Source organism: Trichoplusia ni, unplaced genomic scaffold, assembly GCF_003590095.1.
Source record: "Trichoplusia ni isolate ovarian cell line Hi5 unplaced genomic scaffold, tn1 tig00002966, whole genome shotgun sequence".
Taxonomy (NCBI): domain Eukaryota; kingdom Metazoa; phylum Arthropoda; class Insecta; order Lepidoptera; family Noctuidae; genus Trichoplusia; species Trichoplusia ni.
This window is the reverse complement of record NW_020800308.1, coordinates 1-17,622: the sequence shown is the minus strand read 5'-3', so window position 1 is coordinate 17,622 and position 17,622 is coordinate 1. Positions and strand designations below refer to the sequence as shown.

The following is a 17,622-nucleotide window of genomic DNA, read 5'->3' as shown; positions in this document are numbered from 1 at the left end:
GCTGTCCTCTATCCTTGTTATTTCTTGAAGACAGGCTGAGATAACCAAAAGTTCGGTGTAGCTGGAAAAGCCTTTGCTCAAACTATACTGTACTATGTTGTTAAAAAAAGATCATAAAACAACGGAACTTAAACATTAATTGGCAACTGTCAATTAGTTTAAAAAATCGACATCGATCTTCAAGTCTTGACGCGATTTCTTTACACAATCTTTTTTCAGCTTTATGCTCAGAGACTCTTAAACCTTATACTTACTACGAACTCTACCCGTATAGTCTTATCATATTCAACTGCAGCCTATCTACATTCTTGAAGCAAAACGAATGGTCAATTCGTTCAAACATAGCAACCAATTTCACAGAGTAAGCACTGATTGTCGGCGCGCTCCGATGACCCGGCGTAATTGAATACCTACTTAGCAACAACAAAAGCATGAAAGATGAAGCCAATGGGCTCCTTGTACATGGCGCAAGTCACGTACACCATCGGAGGGGAATAGTACCCCTCGAAGTACCTCCTGATATCAGATTAGTGTTGAACTGTTGATGTATTATTTACTGGCTAATTAACTGCATTTGTTAAGGAAAATATTGGATGACTGATTAGTGTTAACAATGTAGGTGCTGCATTTGCAGATAGATATTTATAAGTTGACCGTAGCAGCAAGTTCTAGGCTGGGTCTAAAGAATAAACGCAAACTAGTGGAACAAAGCTGTTTAAAAAGCCAAAAGAGTACTTTTTGAAGACTAAGCGGCAGTGTTGCCAACAAAAAAAAAGAAGCTTGAAAGTGTTTATACATTCGTCCTAATATGTTAATTTTACTTAACAATACGTTTTGAATGACACAAATTGTTCCATGCGGGATCGAACCCGCAAACTGAGTGCTAGTGACTCATTATACTATTACCCTCCTCTAACCAAATTATTTTATGTCTAGACGTCCGTCTTGTCCATCGGATAATATTTTAATGTGCCATTTAGTTCAATTTAGATCAGAATTATCAGGCATTAATTTAAAAAAAAACTTTATATAACAGTAAAACATTATCATCCAATTACTTTCATTTAGTAATGATTTACTCTGAGGTTAGGTAAATTACTGCATCATGATATAATCAGTTTTTTTCATCTCAAGAGATACGTTTAAAAACAAATAAGATATCACCGTATCAGTTTGTTTGTTGTAGTCAATGGCTTTCAACTTTCAATGATAGGAATGGGGGCGCAGAATCAAATATGGACACAGTGGATTTGCTCCGTAGGTCATAACGAGTTGATTTGAATGTTATAAGTATGCAAGTTTCTTTAAATATTATAATCTCCACGAATGAGCTAAAAATTGAATATTCATTGAGATGCCAAAATATACAAAAAGTGTTTAATTTAGATTTAATTGCGTCGTTTGTCGCAGTCCGTCTTGTTATTACGTGGTTTGGAGACTCTTGGTTTTGTATAAGAATACCGAATATTAAGTTGAATTTATGGCTTACCTTGTATTTAAGAGGGTACTTTATAAACTAACTGTGTTTACGTCACTTCGCCCAAGTATTCTTAGAACTCATAGGATGTTTAAATCGGAACTATTTGCCATTGGTTACTTAATAGTACGCAATTGTTAAATTCTTCATAATTCACACCTGGCTGCATACTGAGAAACGGAGCTTTTTGTGTGTTCTACGTCATTATTGGTTAAAATGAACAGTATATTTCTTGATAAACAGGTTTCTTGTAAATACATGGGCATTCACAACCATTAATAAACGTCATTGCACTCGTCTCTCGTCAGTTCAAAATCACAGTTAAGTGTCATGTCTCTTTCACTGCAAAGTGGAATGTAGAGACAAATAGATATTTGGGAAGGTCTAATAGGCCTCGCTGCAGGTATTTCCCTGCCATTTGCAGTTAGATGCAATCTCCTTCTTCAAGAGAAGAGTTAAGAAGTGTGTTGTTAAGAGATTTAAATGGCCCCGAACATCCGACGTATTTTTTGACACCAGGACCTATGGAATATTCTGATGTGTGCTGGTTACTTTACCCTTTTCAGCAATAAACCAGTAGATACCTTAATTTATAATAGCTAAAAAGCTTAGTTATGAAAGGTCAATCTTCCCAATCACGGTAGCTTGCATTGCGTTCCCGTAATCCCAGGCACACGGAAAGGGTGAAGCACTCCGGTGGTTTTAGCCGGTAAGAGTCCGGGACACCTCTCCGCCTTCCCCAAAGTCCACGAGGATTTCCCTGGGCAAAAAAAAAGGTCAATCTTCCCAAAAGTGAGTATCGTAAGTATAGTAAATGACTACAAAATTCTACTTCTATTGAAATATCATACAATTATATTACAAAATATTGCCTTCTTTTTAGTCGATTGACAGTAAGTAAACGCCTCATGTCCTTATTTGAAGTATACATGTCTCTTTATCGATTGTCCCATGAATTACGTCAAGGCTTTCTATCTACCAACGAATAGTCGTAAAACTCGTAAAGCAGTCAGTCAGTAACGTTTTAGTACCGAATTCTAATGAGTTGCAACATGTTTGGAAGCAAAAATTTCCTGGTTATAATCCATTTTATCGATACGTATGTATGTGATAAGATTTAATCATTTTAAATATTATCTATTATTATTTTTAAAACAGTTTTCGTATTAAACAGTCAGATATGTTCAAAGATCAAAATAAAATGTGTTTACTGTAAATTTGCATTATGATATAGTCAATCAAAAAATTAATGGTGATAAAAAATCTATAAATCTTCTTTATGATCGGAATAAGGACAGAGTTAAGTGTTTTTACTGTAATGACTCAACCTGTACTTAGCAAAAGCTGTATAAATATATTATTAGATATGATATAATCATAAAACGTTTTAAAAGGCACTTATGATAATATACCAAACAACGTATAATCACGTGCAATATACTTTTTTATTTCTTAGATTGTTATCACAAAACGATAACGATTTGGGAATAGTTGTAATTTGCTGATACAATACAACGAGTGCTTATAATCACTGAAGCTTTATCAAAGTAAATAGGTTTAATCTTATTTTGCAAACCTGATGGATGGCGATAAATATGACATAGTAATGTTTCACATGCACCTGTATGAGGAAGATTATTTTGGATTCCAGGAAATGATAATTCAATGAATCATAAATATGGTTGTTTATTAAGTTAAAATCTTCGTGCTTTAGGCGGTGAAGATCTTTTCAAAGCATGCAGCTTACAAACTGCACGGATAGCCGAGTGGATGAGTCTGAACGCCTGAGTGTTGAGTGTCGCTGTTTCGATTCTTGCGTAGGACAAGCGTTGACCGTTTGTGCGATCCACGAATGCACCCTCCTTGAATCAAGGACTAAATTCCCTAGAGCCGGAGTCAATAAAAAGCTCCTGCCTCATCATCAACGCACGAGGCACGACCTTAAGTTACTTATAAGTGCTCACGTTGTTATTTAACATTGTACTTAATCCATGAACACAATATCAAGATCTACAACTCAAACGGCACAAAACTCTCCCAATTTATGTTTTCCATAAATCTCCTACTTAGCCCGCTTCACGCCTCATCCAGACCTGAAATCTCTTAGAACTCCCAAAAGTAATGGTTTGATAAAACTCAAGGACACAGATCAATGGCCAAATATTGTAATGAAATATATCTATTTTCGAATCGCGAACCATTTTACTTAAAACTCGATCGGGACGCATAAGTACCGTTATTTGTTGTGTATCACGTTTTCTTGGCACGCCGAATAAAATACTCAACGATTCTGTTGACGCTTGGACTTGGCCTCATTTAATTGATTTTAAGAATAATACAATGGCCGTGGGTTGACGGGAGCAAGAACTATAGGTTCGGAAACGATTATAGCAAACTGCAATGGCTTCTAAGAATCAGTTTGTGATCTAAGGTTGCGTTTTTCTGTCGCGTCAGTCTGATGGATCTCTTCGTCATTTACTTGATTGAACGGCCATTTAATGGTATAATGAGCATCTGTGGTAAGTTTCTTAAGGTTTGTCACGTATTCGCATTTATTGGATTTTCTCTCGCAGACCTACATTTTCTCCGGTTAAGTAGTTTCTTTAAATATACACTTAGCTGCGGTACTCATTGTTGGCCGTAGTGTGACTAAATTTTATGATTACTTTATGAAATATTTTTTGTTTGGAATCGTAAATCATTTTAAACTCCACGATTAAAGCTGGTATTAATCGAATTAGTGTTAAGCAAGACCTTATAGGTCTTATATTTTTTAAGTTTGAGGATCACAACTTGTTACTGACCAGTCTTCAAAGGTTAGCGTTTATTCAACATACGAGAAACTATTCGATTACCTGCTTTGATGTAGACTGGACGGTTATGAATAGATAATTGATTAAGGACCAGGGTTTATACTATCAAAGGCAGTTGAGATCCACTTCCAACCATCATGGAATGATAAATTCCACTTCATCATGCGATTATTCTATCAACATAGTTAACTCGTAAGTTTGTTACAGTATATACGTTAACACAGCAGGAAGGATTAATTGTAGTTTTATTTTGAAAATACTATAATTACCTCATTTGTTAGTCAATTGGCTATTTGATAATCCTTAACGTACATAAAACGAAAAACTACAGGAACTGCATATGCATTTAAAAAACAGAATGCGCAATTCGTTTTATATGTACCAAAAAGACTTTGGACTTCCCATAAAATATTTCTACATATATCTCAGCGTAATTAACAGTTTTTAACTATGTCCGGTTGTCCAGTATGTCATGTATATAGATCTTTTAATACGGAATGTGTATTGAACAGTTCCGCGACGCTGTATAATTTATTATAATAGCCTCTTATTACCAGGCTTGATAGATCAATCAATCGATTGCTGTTATTTTAAATCAATATATTTACTATGGCTTTAATATATGGCAGTAACACAGTTTTGTATTACAGGGCCCCAATTCTGCTATTTACAACGGCCGATGAATGAATGAAATTTGGCTTAAAATTTTCGTATTCTCTTAAGCATTTTTCTACACAATAATTGGAAATTCAGCGTAGGACAGTATTCTCAAGGTCAATACAGTTAACTTTCAATTATTGTAATGGCAAAATGCTTAAGAGAATAGGAATAATTTCAAATTTAATCCAATTGCCATTCACTCATCGGGCATTGTAAAATAGCAGTATCGGGGCCTAGTTCTGTTGTTACAAAAGAAGTTGCTAATTCACTCACATTAATTCAAAATAAATTTGTATGTACTCATAATTCAAACTCTGTCACCCAACATCAAATTTATGACAGTAACAACGGTTGTTCACTCTCTATTATTAAGTATTTTTACATCATGTGTGAAAATTTCACCTATCACAGTTCATGAGATATATTTGATGACGGACGGACAGCGGAGCCTCAGTAATAGGGTTCTGTTTTTACCGTTTGTGTACGGAAACCCTAAAAAATAAGTCATATAATTTCAATTACGGAAACCTAACTTCCTGCTAAATACGTTTTAATACACTATTTACAATACATTCATGAAATGGATAATAAATTGTGTATAGAATTATTTCCTCCTTGGTTGGTGATAAGCTAGGAACGTTACCATGAATCCGTATGTAAGTAAAATGTTATCGGTATATTAAAAGGTGCGGCTACAACAAATAATTGATCTTTATATTGATATTAAATGAGTATTTTACTGTATAAAGCCTACTTTGTGAAATGATGAAAGATTTGACGGGCCTGTTGGTTTAGTGGTTAGTGACCCTGACTGCTATACCGGAGGTTGTGGGTTCGATTCCCACCCAGGACAAATGTTTGTGTGATGAGCACGATCATTTGTTCTGTGTCTGGGTGTAATTTATCTATATTATGTATGTATTTAGAACTACATATATAAGTATGTTTATCAGTTGTCTAGTACTCATAACACAAGCTCTGCTTATTTTGAGACTAGATGGCGTTGTGTGAATGTTGTCCAATATTATATATTATTATATTATTTCAGTAACTGTAATCAGCTATCGCCAATCCATAATCAATGTACATTCTTACTCTTAGATTATTAATATGAGCTATCCAGATTTTCAAAGAATATATAGAAAACCTAAAAGAAAATATACCAAATTTTCCCGTTTTATAAGAATAATTAAGTAAATATGTATATTTGAGCCGAACACGAAAATATTTTACAGTAGGTACCGTTCAATTGTTTTTGTTTCCTTATTTATATTTGACACTAGCACAAAAACGTCTTCTGATCGTATTTGTGTTAGCTTGATTTAATTTTTATTATTATTTTTTATAGTGTTCGTTGAAATCTTCATCCCGTTAGTGGGATCAACACTTTTAATATATTTTTTTACTTCAACTGAATTCTTTTTTTCCTGTTGTTTTTACTTATAAGAACACAAGTATTATACTCAGTAATTCATCATTAACAGTAAATAATAAATAAGGTTAATTGTTGTACGAGTACCCTACATACAAGTTAAAATAATATTTACTATGTTATTATCAATTTAATTAATTGTTTTCTTTTTATAACTTCAGTAAGTAACCGGCAGTAAACCTATCATTTCTCTGAAACCAGCTTTCAAGGAAGAGATCACTTTTGTAATCAATTGTCTTGGATATACCGTCAACCGGAAAACATGTGTGTTTGACTTTTCTGTTTATCTGCTAAATATAAACTTAACCACAAACCATGAGGCAAGAATTCAGTTGTAATATTACATGCAAAAATCAAACTTATCAGCATTTAAATACGGCTGATTTTTAATATAAAATAGTAAGGTATGTACCAAGTCAAAATTGCCTTTATTTTCTGCGAAATATATAAGACTGTTCTTAGTTCTTGAGTTATTAAGATATTTTATGTTTGATTGTACATGTATCACGTAGTGTAATTAGCCATAATTAAAGAGATTTGAAATTAATGAGACGTTTATATTATGTAAATCAAAACCATAATTTCATCATTCAAAACTCAGATCATAATATCTACAAGATCTACTTAGTTTCGGCGAAATAATAACATTATTTGCCGTATTTTTACGTTTTCAAAAATGATATTATCGTAAGCTTGATTGATTCCGTTCTTGAGCTATGTATAATTCATCACGATTAATTCAGATTGTAATATTTTTAATTTAATTTGAAGACCTTAATATATATGACCTAAATATTGAAAATTTAATTATTTTTTTTATTGATTTCAGCTAAAATTCAGTACCAAGACTGATTGGCAACAAACATATGTTACTTATAATAATATCGCGATTAACAAAGACAACGTGATGACGTCGTTCAATTAAAAAATCATATGACTTGCGTATTTTCTACATAAATAGCCTTTTGTTAATTAATTTACTCAACTGTTACCATTTTCTTTTACTAAACAAGTATTAATGTTTATTACTTTTATAACATGTTAGTAACATTCAGTGTGGTTGCTAATTATATTTTTATATGACAAGTAATTTCAAAATAATACCCACTAATTAATTTAATAGTATTAGGGATTATGATAACCCTATATGCATGATATACGTGTTAATAATATTTTCTCCATTCTCTTCTTTGCCTGAAGTGTGTTACGAAACCGACGGTAGGCGAAATTGACATGCAGTTGTCAGGATTCTACATTGACTGCTACAACCAATGTCCCGTTTTGAATTAAGGAATAAAGGGTCTCGTTACTTATACAACTATTTCATTTAAAGTACCTACAACAGAGTTAATTGGTGGCTTTATAGAGGATTGACGACGAATATGCGAAATCAGTATCGGACTTTTCGTTTAGACCTTACTTAGGATATTGTCGGTCTTTTTTCTTAGGCCTTTTTGTAGACAATCTACATCAATCTGAGTGTCTAAAGTGGCCAACAAATAAGATTTCATGTCGATCTGAAGGTACAATTGTTTTTTTAGTTCCATATTGAACAAGACTGGCGCCGACTACTGTTTAAACAGATGGCATTGATTTTTTAAATCGCTACAGTGGTTAAATATTTTGTGATTGTTTCCTACCATGAATTACAATTGCTACTTAAATAAACGATGTGGTACAACATCAGTTATTAACAGTAGATGGTACGCTCCAACACTGCGCGGATAGTTCAGTGGTGAACATCATGCCAAACCCAATGTGCGCAACGTGTCGCGGGTTCTATCCCCGAGTACGGCAAGCATTTATGTGATCCACGAATGTTTGTTCTGATCCTAAACGTCTTTATGCATTCAATGTTTCTGTAACTTTCCCCGCGACGCCAAGATAAATATTATACTGGAGCCGTTTTAAATTATAAAAACGGCAATATTAGTCTAGACTTGATACTTAAAAATAAAATAACTACATCATACCTTGACATAGTAAATATCTACAAATCACCTAGATTCTGTAGACCTTGCGAAAAAAATTTGATGCTAGCATTCAGCACAAATAAAAAATCATACCTAAATGTGATTTCATTGTAATTGATTTTACTAAACCATTTTCTTACAGAAACAAACTTTTAAATAAACTGCAAAAATAATTAATCTGTATCATAAATACAAAGTGACATGTATCGTTAGTAATAAATAATACCTATTACATAGTAGCATATTTCGTGACATTGCGCATGACATTGACGTTTCATACCCCACAAGTATGCGCAAGCGCAGACATGAGAAAACACTAAATAGAGTAAATAAAGCACCTTGCTTCTCAGATATAACCGCTGATAATTTATACTAGGAGGAATTTAACGTATTGATAAACATAAATACAAGAATCATTCTGTATCATGCTGTTTAATATCCTGAAATTATACAACACTGTTTAATCTACGCCATTATGCACTGTAGTTACGCTAACACGATAGAATTTCAAGCTTCCTGTAATTTGACAGTCGGGTTGTTAATAGATCAAATACAATAGTTGAAGTGCTACCGGCTTTAGAGATAAAGTATGGTAACTCGTGATACGGGGAAACATAAATATTTATAAGTCGTTTGAATGTGACGTCACTATCCGCCACATAGTTTAGTATGCGCCTACGCAAGCGACATGCATCGTACGCACTCCGCGCTGTTTACACTCCGGACACTCGATCTGTTGGGCCCAGCAAGTTCCAGTGAAATGATCAGCAAAACATCTTCGTCTTGAAACATCTAATTTAAAAGTAGCAAATCACTTTTAACCTTCAAGTAGGTATTTCAAATTCATTACAGGCTGCAGGCCACATCTAGGACAGGCGTGATCAAAGGGAACGCCATCCAGTAGTGCAGCGGTTAATTATTGAAACAACGCAGAGAGCATTGTACTGGGGGTCTCTCGAGAAATCTAAGTGAGGTCGTTGCAACTTTCAGTCCATGAAAGTTACTCTAAATATGATGTATGACAAAATTTTCATTTTAGTTTAGAAACTGTTGTAGTTCAGTTTTTTTTAACAAAAGCATATATATTGTATGTTAATGAAAAAGAAGAATTGCAAATAGAAAAGCGATAAAAATCAAAATAAATGTGACCCAAAAAAACATCACTTTTCTAATGAACTTGCTTCTTTCACAACTGACAATACTTTGTCAATTATACTTCTATAACGGAGATCTTGGCACTCATTAACATATGTATATAACAAAAAAACGTCAGTCACGCTAAAGAAATTAATCCTTGTATCGCGTGAGATTTCACAAACATTCAAGTGACATGCACAAGTCATCCAGACTCAGAAAAAGCACTCGTTGGTCACACAAACACCTATTCTACGCGTGAATCAAACCCACGAAACGCCTGACGAAGTGACCACTCAGCTATTCGTGCAGATATATCCCAACACAACTATTGTTTACTCTGTTATTACTTAAGCCACGATATAAACTGGTAACACTGGTGCGCGATACAGCTGAGTGATGGATGGATGGTCATCGATCATATTATGTATCGCTGCCGTATCCGTTTGTAGGTAGGAGACGAAAATGGTGAGACAAGTCTGAGTGGTATAAAGTAACAACAATAGAGAGAGGAAAAGAGAATTTGATAAGTCATGCTAGCACAGGAGCGGGAGGAATGGGTGTTCTTGGAGACAAAAACAGAATTTTGGTGAATTTGAGAATTTACGATACTGTATCAAAAATACATAATTCCAGAAAGCCAATGCAAATTTGAGGATAGTTTGAAAAAACATAGCTTCAATTGTCTAACTAAGTACATAAACTAAGAAAGTTACAACAATATTTATCATGCTGTATTCTCAAACTGCTTGAAGAGTAAAAAATAAGTTACCAGAGGAATATCTATACACATACTCCAGAACATACAAAATTTCCTTATGATGGGTCAGTCAGGTAAAAATAAAAGCCGGAAGGTCAGATAGGCGAGGAAACTATCAAGGAGGCCAAGGAATTTCATAGCAAAGTAAAAGGGAATCGAGTATTACTACTTGAATATATACTATTTTTAGAGTTACGTACCCAAAAAAGTAAAAACGGATTCCTATTATTAAAACTCCTTCTGACCCTCAATCTTTTACCAAACTTATAGCTGGGCAGCTAGGCAGCTTTCAAATCTAGATAATTGTCATTTTTAACGCTATAACAACAAACAAAAAAAATCAGGCTAAGCAACGATTGTTGAGGTCATTAATGTGATGAATGACCTTTTTAATGATTTACCTATAGCCCTGGAATCTTTAGTTGCGAATCCGACTTGTACTGGACCAGATTTTTAATTAATTGTCACTCATTCCTTCCATTTACCCATTCCCTAGTGAAACACTCATGAATAATAAGAAGTATTCATACGAATTAATCTTCATGTGTATTACGTGTAACCCAGTTGCGGACTCATACTCTATCAACATAGTCTTGTTCTGTCGCAATCAAAACCTGGCAGTCAACACGTTAATCGACTCAAACGATTCTAAATTAAGTCTTTCGAAATGTATCCTAACGTTATTGGATCCAGACTTCTAAAGTGAGAATTTTATTGGTACTATAAATTGAAATTCTATTAGATACAGAGGTTGTATGAAGATATTTACATGTTTATTCGATATCGTAATAGTCGTTTGTTTAATAGCTACCACACCTATTTAGGGACCACCCAAGTTTAACTTTGGTTCGTTACGAGCTGGTATTGATAATCAATTGTTAGTTTGATAAGCGGTACTTAGATGGTATGTTTGTCTGGTCCAAAAGTTAGTATGACTGCTAAATAAAGAGGGAAAATTGAGAATCAGTTCAAAAAAAAAAGAAATAAATATCAAAATATTGAGAAACCAGCTTCTTCGTTATTATTTTAAACAACATTGAAGAAAAGTGCAGGGTTAATATATTTTAGCTGATACTTTAAAATAAAAAATCTAGTTTAGACTCTAACTGTTGCCCACGGGTACATAAAATCGGTGAAAATAATATCCTATGTCCTTATCCAGCATATAAACTATCAGTGTGATGTCTCGTCTAAATCCGTTCAGTGGTTTTGCGTGAAAGAGTGAAGAAGAGAGTATCCAAACAAACTTTCGCATTATAATATTAGTAGGATATTCTTAGTCGCAACCCACCCTTGAATCAAAAAACCCTGTCCATACTAACGCAGAACACAAACGAAAGAATAATATGAGACCATAAATCTCCCTGTATCGTCACCAAAACAGGCCACAGAATAAATATGGAAATCACATTGACCGCTTTCAGATGTGTTACAAAGGCATGCAGATCTGACATCAAGATGGATGTCCGGATGTTCGGATGACGTCACAACAGATCGATATTCTGGATATGTTGACATGAAGTTCCAATCTCCCATACGGTATTGGATTTGCATATTTGGTCAAGCCTGCCTATAAAAATATATGAGAGATAAAACACGCACTAGATGAATTTATTAAACTTGGTTCATAGATATGGGGAATCGGAGAACCTATTATACAAGGATTCCGATCATCAACTATTTCTAAGCCATTTTCTATGACGATTGTGGACGGAGAGATATTGGATGGTAAAATGAAGAGGAAATTAATTCACAAACTATTATGCGATGTCGCATTTGCAGCTAAATTCCAAAAAACATTTATGCTACAAAACATTTTAGGTTTTAGAGATCAGATGTATCTGCTGTAAGAAATTTCCTAAAATATTTGTTGATTTAAATCTCAATAAAAGCTAAGTGATAGATAGCTTTAATTTTAAATCAAAAATGTTGAAAGACGATGTATTCAATTAAATAATCTATCAATGATATCATTACCTAATTTTTTTATCAATTAGGTAAGTTTATAAAATCGTTACATTTTTCTGGTTGTTCTACTTTAATAGTAATATTACACATTACTACTGTCTTACGTAATATGAAATTGCAGTCGTTGGCTATCATGTGCGCTATGCGCCATAGTAACCATGTGGGGGTTATGGTAACAACAAAATACAAATAATGACCATGTCAATGCCAGAACTTTCTTACATAACAGTGAAATACGAGTTAGAGTCTCGAAACTAAAGGTTCCAAAGGAATAGTAATAGGCATAGGCATAAATTACATTTACGACAGTATCAATCACACATATCAACACAATAAAGATACTTTGACTTTCACTTTTGACTTTGACTACCAATCGTAATTAAACCTCGATTTTCATATTCATTAAGGAACTGTCGGTGCAAGACATAGAGCCCGGTAACAGACGGACGTACAGACAGCAGAACCTGTGCAATAGGGATCCGTTTTTCCCTTTCGGTAAAAAACCCTAAAAAAATTTTTCAAACATTGTAAACATAAATTCCTAGAAAGTAAAAAGGAAACTCAAGTATTTAGCAACGCCTAAAGGAATTTGTTCACGTTATAAATCCATCCATGTTTACAAATGGTATAACAAACATGGATGAACGATCGCGGTAATGGAAAGAGCCTTAGCAATTGAGAAATCGCGACGGAAATTAATAATAACCGTCTGTTACACGTATGTACACGGTAATGTATTTTTGAAGAATTACTAAGGAGAATTTATTTGGCGAAATATTTTTTTCTGCGTATTGATATTTACAAACACCATTTAAACGACCATAGAAAATTTCAGCTAACTTACAAAATTGAGTTGCAAAAATCAACCAAATAACAAACATACAAGAAAAGCGATATTGATATCGTGTAGTATTTTTACATAATCTTTTTCTCAAGACATTGGAGAAGGAAACCAGTAGCGTATATCACCAGTACCGAAAACGGTAGAACTAGTCCACAGTAGCAGAGATCGTCCACTTTCACAACATTAGCGTGAACATGGCGAATTGAAATATCAAACAAACATGAGTCAATCAATGCTAACATTCAACATTCATAACCACAACCAAAACATTGGGGAGAAACATGAAACTTGAGTAAGAATGTCTCGTACAAATTCGCTTACCTGTTCCAAGTAAATTTATTTCGTCACTACATTAAAAAAGTAAACAATAAGGTTTGGTGGTCAGTGAGTAAATTTGCGGTAACTGCACAATTCTCCTTATTCAAAAAGTGTGATGTTGACGTATTTTAGTGTTTGGTAAAACCAATTTGTATCAGGGTAATAAACAAACTTGTAAGTTGACTAAATTGATTATTAGGACCAGCCAAAAGTCTTTAACATCTTCTTAATCAATATCTTCTTTAAATACTTCACCATATTAGGGACTGACCAGAGCTTTATATCACTTCTAATTGCAACTCTCCCGTCTATTACCAAGATGCCCTCTTGGTCGCATTTAAACATGGATCTAAAATGTTATTCTATTTCTCTACAGAAATTTCAACAATATACGAAATATGAACAACACCGTCAATACCTAAATACTTCAGTTGCGAAAATTCAATTTCTGCATCACATTCTGTCATTGTTTCAGCATCTACTTACATATAATTATGCTCTATTATATCAATTCCTTTACCAGCGGTATGTCTAATCGCAGGTTTCCTTGCATAGTATTTTAGTTCATATCACATGTTAATGGCCAGACACCCGATATGAATATTAATCATGGCGATGAATGCTGCACTTGGTCCATCCGTTTGACATATAGGACCAGGTGGTCTTACGACTGCTAATGTTTACGATGTGTTTTTAAGGATATTGTTGGAGAACGATGAGTGGACCTTCCATCTTGATGTTCGATTTGATATTTTCTGTTGGATCTGTATTACGGATGTAACTACTTTAGTTTTCACTTTCTTACCTTTAAATACAGGCCAAGCCAGGAAATGGGTTATTTAATAAGAGAACATCATTATAAACAAGCTATTCCTATTATTATAGACGCGAAAGTTTTTAGGTATGGATGGATATTTGTTACTCTTTTACGCACTTCACTACTCATCCACTGATCGGAATCCGAAATTTGGTACACCGATAGTTTATAACTTACATTAAAACATAGGATAGTTTTACCTCGATTGCATATTCCCGAAGGATCGCATTCAGCTAGACTTTCATATTAATAGCTCAGTCTACCTGACTTTAAGAAGCAAACACACCAAGTTTTACTATCCCAATGTCTACAGTCCGCACAAAAAGGTTTACAAGAAAAATGAAAATGTCAAATTGCACTGTATTTTTAGATGCAGCTATTGGAGCTACTCATGTTTCCTTCTCACAAATTTACCAAACCAAATTGCATTCGTTTAAGAAAGAGATCATAATACTTGTTAACTTATAAAGCGGTTTCCTCTGTGAAGTATCAATCGATTTCCTATCGCTATGTACTGAGAGCTAAATGTAAACTGTTTACGTTGCCGGCGCGGTTTTTACACGCGACGCACACTGGGGCAAGCTGTATGAAGGCGATGCCCAAAATTGAATTTCTAAAATGAGGGTATTTCAAGAAACTTATGACAAAACATCAAAGTTCGATATATTTCGCATCACATAGCATTGATATTATCCATCCAAAGGTTATCAGTTCGCTAATATATTGCCACAAAGTTGATAGAATTGATAGTTGTTGCATTTGCACTATTTCGTCTGCGTGATTCAAGTGTACATAACTTCACTGTTATTGAAGTTATCCAAAAACTAAAATATGTCCAGTGAAGATCAAGGTCAGTACTATTATAAATAAAAGTCAAATAGGGCAAAAGTATTATATAATATTAGTAAATAACAATATATTTATTTTATTGTATTTTATAATTAAAGTAATGATATTTTAATTTTGCGCGAAGTTCTTTTGAAATGAATTAGTGTTATGTATAATACAAACCTTCATTTTTAAGAAACCAAACGCAATAGTGAAAGAACTTTGCGCAAATTCAAAATATTGCTTTCAATGCTATAACAGGCGCATAAGTATTTTTTTAATTATTTTCAGATATGTCGAAAAACGTCATTATCAGTAGAAAAACTTTAGTAGAAGTATTTTTTAAGAGTAAATATAAATCATTTGATAGTAAATTTAAAGAAATAATAGATTTTGTTGCTTCCCAAACGAATTGTCCTACGCAATCTCGTACAGATTTAACTTTACAACTGCGTAACTTCAAGCGACAATTTAACACGAAATGGTTACTACACGGTAAACATAGAGAAAGACTATTCGCTAATGAAAAGACTTGGTTGGATGGAAGTTGTAAATTTACACGTTTTGTAGTCATAAACTCAGGAAGGCCCACTTCAAATTTTAGTGACTCTAGCGAAAATTCAAAACGCAGAAAAACATCTAGTCTGCGTGCTGAGATGGATGCAGATTTTTTAACTTATGCAGCACAAATGAAGCTAAGGTCCTCAGGTAGAACCACAGAAGCACAAGTTATTAAAAAAATGTCAGTATGTCCCAAATACGCAAAAGACTGTTTTGACATATCTACCGAAATAAAGGTCAAGAAAATATCACCGCGGGAAGCACTTTCATTACTAATTGAGGCTCAACTATCTCGTAAACAATATGAAATTATCAGAAACTACGCTAAAGATATTTTTCCATCTTACAAGTTGGTGCAGGCAGAAAAGGCTCTTTGCTATCCGAAAGACGTTCAGGTTACAGAAACTGAAGCTGTCGTGCCCCTTCAGTCGTTGCTTGATCACACTGCCACTCGTCTGATACATTCACAAAAAAGTGTTCTTCTTACGCAGTCAATAAGCTCTTCGGATAAAATTGTATTGCATACGAAATGGGGTTTTGACGGAAGCTCCAGTCATACCCAATACAAACAAAAGTTTATTTCGGAGACTGCTGACGACAAATATATGTTTTTAAGTAGTCTCGTTCCATTAAGACTTTCGTATGAGAAAAATGATAGCACAGTTGTTTTGTGGCAAAATCCAAAGCCTTCTTCATCACGATTTTGTCGGCCGATAAGTCTCCAGTATCGTAAAGAAACTGATGAATTAGTCAAAGCAAAAAAACAAGACATTGATCAACAAGTTGAAAATTTGTCACCAACAAAGATTAAAGTGAATGAGAATGTATATGAAGTTGTGCATAAGGCTATTTTTACAATGGTGGATGGTAAATTATGTAATGCCCTCTCAGATACGAAATCTACATTGAAGTGTTATTTATGTAATGCACCTCTAAAGAATTTAATAATTTAAATACTGTTCTGCAAAAACCCGTCAAAAATGATTTCATATCGTTTGGTTTATCAGTCTTACATTGCTGGATACGATTGTTTGAATTTTTTTTGCACCTTTCTTATAAATTACCCATTCAGGAGTGGCGTGTGAATAAAGAAAACAAAGAGACAGTAGAACAAAATAAAAAACGAATTCAGACTGAGTTTAGAAAACAACTATCCCTTATTGTAGACAAACCAAAACCTGGCTTTGGCAACAGCAATGACGGGAATGTGGCACGTATTTTCTTCCAAAACTTTGAAAAGTCAGCCGCGATAACACAGATTGATTCGCAGCTTATAAAACGATTCTACATAATATTGCAAACGATATCAAGTGGGTTTAAAATAAATTCACACAAGTTTCAAACATTTTGTCATGAAACTGCTTCTCTTTACGTAAGTCTGTATCCATGGATGCCAATGACACCTACAGTCCACAAACTTTTAATACATGGCCCTGAAATTGTTACCCAAGCTTTGTTGCCGATTGGTCAACTCAGTGAAGAAGCCCAGGAGTCTAGAAATAAGGATTTTAAAACGTACCGAGAACGTTTTAGTCGAAAAACATCCAGAACTGAAAATCTCATAGACATCATGAATCGCTTGTTCATATCCTCAGACCCCATCTTAAGCCTGATGCGCAAAGTGCCTAAAATGAAACGAAAACCCTTCGATCCGGAGGTTATTGAGATGTTAGAAGAAGAATAAAGGTTAATCATTAAGTTTATTACACTACTAACATTTTGGGTATTGCTTCCATATAGCTTGCCCCAGTGTGCAGTGACGATTATAATTCTTATAAAATATTAGCCGTGGACGATGCCGCGTCCCGAGGGAGCCCTAATAGAAATTGACGTCTTAACGAACAAATTGAACCCGAGTTTGTATTGATCATGAACGTTCAAACTGAACGTCAATCGCTGTTTGTAATTTTGGATGGTTTTCTATAAGACAGGTAAAGTTTTACGGGGAATTGAATTCGATGTCTTTTTATTAATTTTCTTTATTTGATTTATGAGAGAAGAGTCTGCAGTGCTAGGCTACACTTGTCATGTATAGAT

At 34.1% G+C, this 17,622-nt stretch overlaps 1 protein-coding gene across 1 annotated transcript; it reads left to right on the top strand.

The window, feature by feature from the left end:
* Positions 1-14,212: 14,212 nt before the first annotated feature.
* Positions 14,213-16,511, top strand: LOC113507606 (the record flags this gene model as incomplete). The annotated part of the gene is made up of 2 exons (XM_026890463.1): positions 14,213-15,046; positions 15,316-16,511. Coding segments are annotated over exons 1-2 (1,215 nt in total), but the record flags the coding sequence as incomplete, so codon positions are not given.
* Between the last annotated feature and the right edge of the window lie 1,111 nt (positions 16,512-17,622).